The 10131-nt window shown below is 40.3% G+C and overlaps 1 protein-coding gene and 1 non-coding gene across 2 annotated transcripts; both read right to left on the minus strand.

The window, feature by feature from the left end:
* Nucleotides 1-1547: 1547 nt before the first annotated feature.
* TOMM20 (translocase of outer mitochondrial membrane 20) lies at nt 1548-9941 on the minus strand. Its single transcript, XM_039568311.1, has 5 exons — nt 9731-9941; nt 4455-4501; nt 3681-3762; nt 3255-3397; nt 1548-2140 (listed from the first exon to the last, which is right to left on the minus strand). Exons 1-5 carry the CDS (start codon nt 9852-9854, stop codon nt 2096-2098), a joined length of 441 nt encoding a protein of 146 aa, XP_039424245.1. The 5' UTR covers nt 9855-9941; the 3' UTR covers nt 1548-2095.
* On the minus strand, nt 8688-8822 carry LOC120411825. Its single transcript, XR_005604376.1, has one exon. It is a non-coding gene; the product is annotated as a small nucleolar RNA SNORA14 (small nucleolar RNA).
* Nucleotides 9942-10131: the final 190 nt, after the last annotated feature.

Below are 10131 nucleotides of genomic sequence, written 5' to 3' on the forward strand. Positions count from 1 at the left end.
AGCTAAAATGTGAATTCAAATTGTCATCATTCTACCAAAGAGTGTAGAAAATTGCTTAGGTTTGACGTAAGGGTGCTGCTTTTGTCTTAGGCTGTTTGGGTTTGTTTCTCAAGGCAGGATGGAAGTTTGATTCACCTTAAGACAATGTTAAAAGCTGAACTAAAAAGATACACTGAAGTTACCAGCAAGACAGAAGGTAAATATGGTAACAGTTCTGTCAACATAACCTAAGAATTCCTACTTTTTATTTTCAAGCGTTAGAAGGGAAAAGAAAAACTCCTTCAAAAAGCCTCATTAAAACCAGAACCTTCTGTAATTTCACAGTATTTTTATTAAGTGCAAAATAACTTTGTTCCTGTAAAATAAATTAAAAGAGCACCCTGGCCATTGTCCCCTGAAGAATATGGCTACTACATTTTACTTTTTACCTTATGCTACCTGAACAATTTAAGCACAAAGATTAAACTACAACCAGCTGTTTAAGATATGTTTGTTGAGACCAGCCACTAACTTCAGTATTTATTACATTACAGAAAGTTTCAACAGCACCTCAGATCTTTGGAAATAATGTTTTCAAGGGCTTAAGGGGAAGGTACCTCTTCCATTACAAACCATCTCAGCAGACTGACTCAGTAACAGCCCCTTCTACTCCCAAACTCAGGTATTGACTGCTAGGTCACCATCGACTATCCACTTAACCTCTCAAAAATCCTGCGTAAGGCAATTCCTGAACCACTGAGGAGAATCTGCCTTTGAAGAAACTTACACAAGGCTGAAATGAGACAGAGTTGGCTAGAGTGCTCTCAAAGTACCTCACTTCTACTAGATTATGCCACCTAGTACCTCACTATTAATCTAGCAGCATCATTAGTACGAACTGTCAGCTGGTCTGAAAAACACACCTCGAAGCATTCTCAAGTTAAAAATCAGTCGCTGTGCCAAAAAGATAAAGCTACATTTTTAATTGTTTCTTCTGCCACCTGAGTGCTGATAGTACACACCCAGAGAATAACAGAAGCCAATCTGTTTTGACATTTAGAAGATCCTTTGAAAAACTTGCTTTCGCAAGTACACTTCTCCTACTCACCTGAGCCTGCTGTATATTATTTGTTTCCTTTTCATTGGCAAAGGAAAATTTACCACACCATACTGAAATTTTACAACATCTAATTCCATTAGCTTTTGCTATTTAGCCCAGGAATATAATTGTCTTACCAGTGCAATTTTTTTCCTAAGGCAAATGCCTTAAAAAGACTGTTAATAACCATTTCCTATGGTCTTGAAGACTACAGACTGAAATGTCAACTGTCTATCTTGCAAAATAAGTTCCAAGCTTTCAAAAAAACCCCAACCTTTGTGCTCTTAAAATCTGCCCAGGTTTTATTCCAAACAGCTTTGTTTCAGACACCTGTATAGAGCTTTCAAGTTTGCCAGTAATTTTGACTTGATCACTTAACATGTTTTTGTTCCTGACAGAAATGGATTTGTCATTCTTTCTGCAGCCAGCTATCTATCACCATTGCGATTTGCATCTCTTTCTAAGGTGATCTGTTACTGTTTAAATGATCATATATTTATTTTCTCAGGAAATTACACAAGGTTTTAAACAATTAAAAGCATTGGAAGACCAGCCATAACATTAAAAATAAATTTTAATGTTGTCATTTTTAGATCATTTGCTCTGACACCCAAATATTCTGGATTTTAAAGTAGTACTATAGGGACACACAAGTGCAGATAAATCTTTATTGCCATAACTTCGTTTTTTCAAAAATGAGCACTGGGTTTTCAATAGGTCGTAGTTTTATGTCTGTATATGTACAACATTACAACTGCGTATTTTAATAATAATGAAGTTAGTGATACTTTGATAACTCAACACAGTGTATTTATAAAATGAATTCTTATCAAAATACACTTTTCACTGGGATAATAAATAAAATCCTGCGAATCCCACCTACACAAAGTTAATTTTAACTCTGGTAGAACCCGATGTGGTACACAGTCCATTAACTACTGTTTGCCCCTTTATCCCCCTACTGATGCTCATCTTCTGGGGTAAGAAAACTTTTTTTCCCCCCGTTGTGGTGTGACCTCATTCAACATCATCTTCAGCCAAGCATTGTGCACTTACAATTCTCTGTAAGAAGGAGAAAAACTCATTCACAATTACATAAAATTGACAGTAGGCAACTGATTATCAAGCAATGTAATTTTACACTGAACATTAGGCAGCGTAATTACTGAACAAACTGATTAAAGTTAAAAATGGCAATCTATTTGCCTTAGGTTTTTGAAGTCAGTTCCACAGAAATTACATACAGTGCATACCTAACAAAGCCAACATCAGATAAACAATATCCTGTCAACCTCAGGTGATGACCTCTGTGTGGTTTTTGGCACTGTTCTCTTAGGAAACATTTTTGTTCAGTCATTTCCCTGACTCTTCCATCTCGTGTACCTGACACTTTCCAGTGTTACCACTGACTATATGGACTTAACCTGAAATGTAACCAGGCCTGAGCTGTAAGAAGAGCCAGCTGATACCCAGCACTGACTCTCTGCTTTATGTCAGCTAACACTGTTAGGGAGTTCCCTTGTACTTCCAAGAACATAGAACATATTATTTATTTTACAACAGACTCACCTGCCAGCATATTAACAACATTACCTGCTCAGTACTCAGACTAAAACAGGAGAGCATTTTATACATAGAGCTACTAACACTTTTATCATCAGGGAAACTCCCAAGCTTCCAAAATTGTCATGGGTTCTGGTGCTAGTTAACATCTTGTGTCTATAGCTGTCCCCAGAAGCAACGGGGTAGCAAAAGCAACAGATTCCTTTTGATGAACTTTCATAGCGCTTACACACACTCATAGACATGTAAATTAAAAAAAAAAACCTCAAGACCCAGTGCAATAAAGTTACTGCTTTTCCAATCCCCCCAACTTGTATTTGGGAAACAGTGGATCCACTTCTAGTATCAGCTGTGGTCAGATGCCTCTACTTCAAGAGCTTAGCATACCCTACACACAAGAGAAGTTTTGTATTTCTGATTTATCCTGGTTGCTATTAATGCTACATGATGATTTTCATACTCACTTTTTAACATCTCAGGTGAAAAAAGAGCTACTTTTAATCTAACTGAACATATTAAAAAACCAACAGCTTACAAAACCCAATACTCAAGACTGATGTAGTGGTTAAAGTATCTGAGTTATTTCCAAACCATCAGGGAATGTTTCACATACCTGGCTTATTGTAGGGAGCTTAGTTAGAAGCATTTGAAACACTGGTGGTGGAAGAGTCTGCTGTAGAACTTGTAGTAGCTGCTGTGGCTGCCCACACACAGCAATGGCATTGGTCAAGTGATCAACACCTTTTTCATATTCACCTGTATGACAAATTATAATGCTTTGAAATCAACCATCTTCCACACTGTAACACATTTACATAAGACATCCACCAAGACTGGATTAAATGATGGTGAATCAATCTACTTAGCTCTTCTCCTCCCTTGATGGACCTCCTGAACACACAAGGTTAAAAAGAAATATGCAGATTTTCTTTGGTGAATTTGAGTCCCCAAAATTTTTTAATGTATACAAATAATCTTCTAGCAAAGGCAGAGAAAACTTATTTTACAACTTACTCTTTGGGAAAAAAAATGCCATTACCTTGAGCTAGTAATTCCTCTCCAAGTTGAATCTCCTCAAGGAAAAACTTCTGAACTGCTTCAGCATCTTTTAGATCAGGCAACTATAACACACACAGTAAAAGTTAAACCAGCCCTTAAACACCAGCTAATAAAAAGTTGGCAGAAAACATTCTCAACTGAAATTAAACATGCACACAACCCTATTGTTACACTGACACTGGCAAAAAAACAAGTGTCACCACTAAGTTAAACGTACACAGAATGTTTTTGAAAATCAGACTCAGGTCTCATAACACTGCATCACAAATCTGTAGAGACAGAGCCTGAAATACCTCTACTCAGTTTATTAAGTACATGATTTAGGAGCAAATATAAAGTCTAAGGTGTATTATGTTTATAACAACTGTATTTATTGCAATTTTTTGAAGAGAAATCTCATCTTTTCTTTCTGGATTCATTGATGATAATGAAAGGGAAATCAAATACTTATGGCAAAACAACATATTAAGTTCACTTATAAGTGTGTCCTATCAATGATTTTAAGTCTGAGAAGTCCTTGTTCATATTACAAAAAGGCAAACACCATCGAATCACACAGTGAATGCTGTACTAATATAACTCCTCTATCTGACACAAAAAAGGAACAACCATACAGTTATCTGTGAGCATTAAAAAAACCTAAAGACTGCATATTTGTAATCCTGGAATCAAAACAAATCCTTAAGTAAATCTTACAAGTAATACAAATGAAACATCTTTCAAAATGGCACTACATTACTGAACACAGTATTACCTTGGAAAGCCCTGCTCTCTCTTTGGCAAGCTTCTGTTTCTTCCTTCCTGTAAGAATAAAAACATCTTTTATTTTCAATTTGCAATTAAAAAGCCCTTCAGATTATAGTCTAAAACCATGAAAAAAATCAAAGTTCCTTTCAAAAGAAGAAACTGATAATGTATTGCAAACATTGAAAATTGAGCACAAGACTGAAACCCACTCAGTGCAACAGAGCATCATTTAAGGGTCTAATGAGGGCTGGCAGTAGCACCAACTCAAAATGGCAATTCTTCTCCTGATGGCTACAGCAAACACCAGCTGTGCAGGGCAGCACACCAGCAGCACAGCACACATCGTGCACTGCAGGCACACAAAGAGAATTAGAGTAACAGAGGAATTATCTACATGATTTCTAACAATAAGCCACAGAAGAATTGTCTACAAGTCAAGGCTATCTAGTTTTGAACTGTATGGTGCACCATCAAGGAAGGGGAACTTTGGCAGGCCAGAGCAGATACCCACACAGTGCACTTTCTCAGCTGCTTTATAGCAAAGACATGGGAACTAGTTAATAAGTGGCAGTATCTCATCATCCCCCAGCAAGAGCAGTACTAAAGCATACATTTCTGAAACCTGAGGAAAGCAAACATTTACAGATGGAACAAACATTTACAGATTTAACTACCTAACCTAAAGGCAAAAAGTTGGTCTGCTACATGAAGCTGTACCACTCCAGCAAAACTAGTGTAATTAAAATTAAAGTTGCTTTCAATGCAGGTAGGCAGGGATAAAGATATTTTTATAGTAGCAGCTCTTCATACAAGAAAGAATAATTATACTAACACTGGCAATTTCCTTAGAATAATCATTTTAGCAAGTCTTCAATTCATCAAATGAAATAGTTACATCAATAAAACCTTTGAATACAGCCTATGGTTAAACTGTCCTTTCACTCTCTGTCCTCAGTGCCTGCTCAGAAAACTCTTATATTGACAAAGAAAAACTGTCACCCAGCCCTGATTTTTCTTTTGATACAATTTTACAAGCTGGAAATACTTCCAAATGTGACTAGCACTTTTACATGGTAATTAAAAACTTTCAGTTGTCCACATGATGAAGACATTCAGGAATACTGTTCCCTAGTATACTGATAACCTAACATGTGGCATTTCCGGACAAGACTGTGTTCTTTATACCAAGGGGCTTCCCATTCTAAAGAGATGGAACACCCTTTTACCTTAATACAAAACTTTAATAACACTTAGCAGCTAGATTTCCACAACTCATTGACCTGTGTATGTTATTTTACACTATATATGGAAAAACGTGCTGGATAGAACTGTAGTATTCTATAATTTTATCATTTTCGTGGGTTCAGTATTAAAGGATTTCTCTTCAAAGTCAGTCCTTCAGTTAGCTCACTCCAACTTTTCAGAAGCATTGATTTGCACAAAACTTTAAACTGCACTACTATGCAAACAAGTTTTGATAATAGATAAAATCCTAAAGATTAAAGTTTTTTTCATTTAGTATTTGAAATGTTTTACTATTAAAACAAGCCACATTGCAACTGTAGTGCATTCAGCAAAAACACAAAAGAGAAATACAAAGAATAACAGCTTAACATTTGTACGTCATTTTCAGGAGAAAATTGAGTTTTCTTGGCATGACTATGACACCTTCTAAAATATAATAAAAGGTATCACTCACCAGGTTAAGCATTCTGAAATAAAGAACAAAACAAAAGATATGCTGGTAACTGGAACTAGTGAAAGCTTTTGACCACTGATCACACAGATTTGAAATCATGTACTTTAAGCTGAAAATTGTGAAGGAATATGAAGAACCACCAAGATTTTAAAACTGAAAAATTATCTACCAAATCTTTCAAGTCTGACTACTATAGAACTTTTCTTTCTCTTCTTAATACTTTTTTACGGACTCTTTAAAAGTTCACTAGCGAAAACAATTACAAAACCCAACTCTAAAGGATATTTATGAATTCTTCTTCTTGGGAAGAAATACTAGTTTCAAAGTATCTTTGCAGTAACAGCCAGAAGTTACATTTGTAACATGACAAGCAAAAAGCAATGGCTTTGAAGGGTAAAAAAAACTCAAAAAACAAACAAACAAACAAACCCACCCCACACCTAAAAAAAACCCCAAGTTTGTTTTCCCTCAGGGACCTCCACAAAAGGGAAACACTTCCCTCTTTTCTAAAGAAATAATCACATTTTGAAAAGAGAAAGGCAATCTTTCATAGAATGAGTCTTTATTACCACAGAAATGCAGTGCATGCATCCAAAACACAAAGCTAAACTGCAGCTCTCACACTGCAGGTCCTCCAGGCACAGCTCCTGTACAAGGGTACAAGTTTCAAAAGAGAACCAATGGATGACCTGTCCTGCTGGCATGGGTTACAAAAGCCCCTGAATAGCCCCAGCAGCTTCCCACCCAGTCCCACGAAAGAGCAGAAGGACCAAAAAGCCATTTGCATTTTCAGTTCCCATCAGTGAAGTCTGCCTACTGCCCTCCTCTCACTCAGCTGGTCCAGGCAGAAGATGCTCTTGAGCAAAATTCAGCATGGTCAGAAATTCTGGCTGTCTCTGAACAAAGACATCTGTGTCTAAACTTTAAAGCAGAACACTTCTATTTTATTCATTCAAGAAGGCAAATAGCAAACATACCTGAAGTATTTTAATCATAAAATACAGCTGGGGAAGCTCAGCAGCTAAAAATTCACCCACAAAACCTGCTAAATAAGATTAAAACATCTGGAAAATCAAAGCCCAGTAGTTCTATAAGCCTTCCAGAAATTTCCAGGAAATCAGATTTTTTTCCCAGAAACCTAAATCTGGCCACCTCATTTTTATGACAGGCCTTTGCAATGTAAACTTTGGCCCTAACACAGCACACAGAAACTTGCAGTGGAACTGGAAGGGCAAAAACACCAACTGGTTCTTCATTTTGTCAGCACATGCTTGACCAAATTCAACAGGCAATCCACTGACGTGTTAGATCTCCTGTCCTTCCCATATTCTGGTGACACTGCAGCACAGAGGCTGAAAAAGGATCTTATCCTAAGAAGGTTAATGGAAAAGATGTGCTGTGATGGTGGTTTCCACAAGCTTTCCATCCTGTACCCCCACTATTGCACAACACGTGGAGCATCTTTACACAAAGAACTGCAGCTGGCTGCTGCACTGAACCTTTCCTGGTCAAGTATTTTACAACCCATGCCTTCCTGTCTACCCAACAGTAAAAATGCTGTAATACCCAGATCCCTGGCACCACTGCTGAAGTGTCCATACAAAATAATCTGTTACACTACCAAAAAAAAAAAAAAAAAAAAAAAAACAACCAACCAAATGAACTGAAGCCTTAAATGCAGACCAGCACATCACATGCAAGAACTGTAAGTCCTACAGTGAAGTCCCTCAAATGACACCTGCCCCCTCCTATCAAATCTAAATGGATTCGTTTTCCACTTCAAAGATGATGTCAAATCTTAATCAGAGCAACTCTAAGGTTTATTCAGAACATGACTGGATAGAGGCTCAGATTACGGAAACCTGGAATGCAAAAATAATTTTTGGTGCTTCTGCAAAAACCTTATGTAATTCGGTGTTTCTCCTACTACATATCTGGCATCATTAAAACAAAACCTATGGCTGATTATGTTGCCAAAATCAAGTTTGCTTGTGCAAGACAAGCACATACCAGTTAACTGTGCTAAAATTTCCCAAATTATGACTTGCACTGCAGGTAAAAAAAAAGACTTGGAAGATGCACAAGACATATGTGCCCGAAATCCTACACACAGGAGCGAGGGCCTGAAGGCGAAATATTTGACAGATGTAACTTGCTGTGGAGGAGCTTTTGGAAAGCGGAATTAACGTGCTGCTAAGCCACAGCACTGGCCACTCAAATTCAACCCATGAAGGCAGAACCAAAGCTTTTACACTACATTTTAATGTTATCAGGTAAATACTCATTTTCAACCCATCTAGTTATTGATTTTCCATCCATGAAACTGCTGATCACATCATGTTTACTTGCCAGGAAAATTTACCTTAATGATAACTTCTTATCTTCAGATTAGTTACCAAAGGAATAATATACATATTACCCTGACAGAAATAACTCAGTATAGAAAGTATCACCTTATTTCTCACGATTCATTTGTGTTCCTTCAGTATTCATGCCTACAATTGCATTAAAAACCGTCCCTGATTATTAAAACGTTTAAATAAATGTTGAAGACGTGAAATAATGAAGAGCCATGGGGGAAGAGCTCTACATCTTGGATTAATCAACAGTTTTCTCTGGCATTCATTCTTATCCTGGAAGCCAATGGCAGGGCTGCCAGGAGGGTTTAGAATGCAGCCGATGAAATATCTGAGAGCTCCCACCGACCCCAGCCTCCCTCCTCTGCTGCACTCTGCAGTGCAACAACTGCACTCTAAGAAATCACACTGCTTTACCTGCTCGTCTTCTAAAAGAAAAAAAAAAAAAAAAAAAAAAAAAAAAAAAAAAAAAGTGTCACCACGTAAATGTAGTGGCTATAATAGCACTGCTCAGCCTGTAGGACAGCAAGATTGAAAAAAAAACAAAAAGGCAGGGGGGAGGCAAATTTGAGCCAAGCACTGACGAAAACCACAGGTTACCCAACACCTACAGCAAACGCTTTCCGATGGGATGACCCTGTCTAGAACTACCTGAAAGGAGGTTGTAGTGAGGTGGGGATCGGTCTCTTCTACCGTGCCTGCAGTGAAGAGGACCAGAGAAAAAATGGCCTTAAGCTGAGACAAGGGAGATTCAGATTAGACATTAGAAAAAAATCTTTTTCACTGTTAGGGTGGTCAGGCATTGGAATAGGCTGCCCAGGGAGGTGGAGGAGTCACCATCCCTGGGGGTGTTCAAGAGGCGTTTCTGGCGCTGGACGATGCTGGTTAGTGCTGCAGGGGTTGCAGTGGTAGTGCTGGGCGGATGACTGGGCGGGACTCGAAGGTATCTTCCAATTTTGACGGTTTTGTGACTCCGTGACCCGGCCCCTGGTTTCGGCGAAGGGACGGCGAGAGGCCACAAAGCCGCAGGGACCGCCGGGGCCCGGGGCAGAGGGCGCGGGGGGGGTCCTGGCCGGGCCCGGCTCTGCGGCGACACCACGTGCCGCCTTCCCGCGCCCCGGCCGGGCGGGTGAGGGAGGGAGAGAGAAACGGGGGGATCGCTGAGGGAAGCGCGTGGCGGCGGGAAGGGACGGGAGGAAAGGGGAGGGGGCGTCCCGGGACACTCACGCTCCCGCAGCCGGTTCTTGAAATTGGGGTCGCTCCGCCTCTTGCGGTCGAAGTAGATACAGTATCCGATGAAGAGCGCCCCGCAGAGCCCCGCGGCGATGGCGCTGGTCCTGCCCACCATCATGGCGCTGCCGCCGCCCCCGCGCCGCTCCCGCCGCGCGGCCCGCGCCGAGCTCCGCAGGCACCTTGGGGCGAGCGGGCACAGGGAAAGGACCCCTCCTCGCTTCCGCTCACGTCATCAGCCGGCGGCGGCAGCGGGCGCCTCCCGCGGTGCCTGCGCGGAGGGCGGGGCGCATGCGCGGGCGGAGGCGCGCGGCCGAGCGGGTGTCGCGTGCGCTGCGGCGTTTGGCCGCGGAGCGCCGTGAGGGGCCGGGGGAACGGGAAACCCAGGGATCCCAGGG

The sequence above is a fragment of the Corvus cornix genome, chromosome 3 (genome assembly GCF_000738735.6).
Source record: "Corvus cornix cornix isolate S_Up_H32 chromosome 3, ASM73873v5, whole genome shotgun sequence".
In the NCBI taxonomy this organism is placed as follows: domain Eukaryota; kingdom Metazoa; phylum Chordata; class Aves; order Passeriformes; family Corvidae; genus Corvus; species Corvus cornix.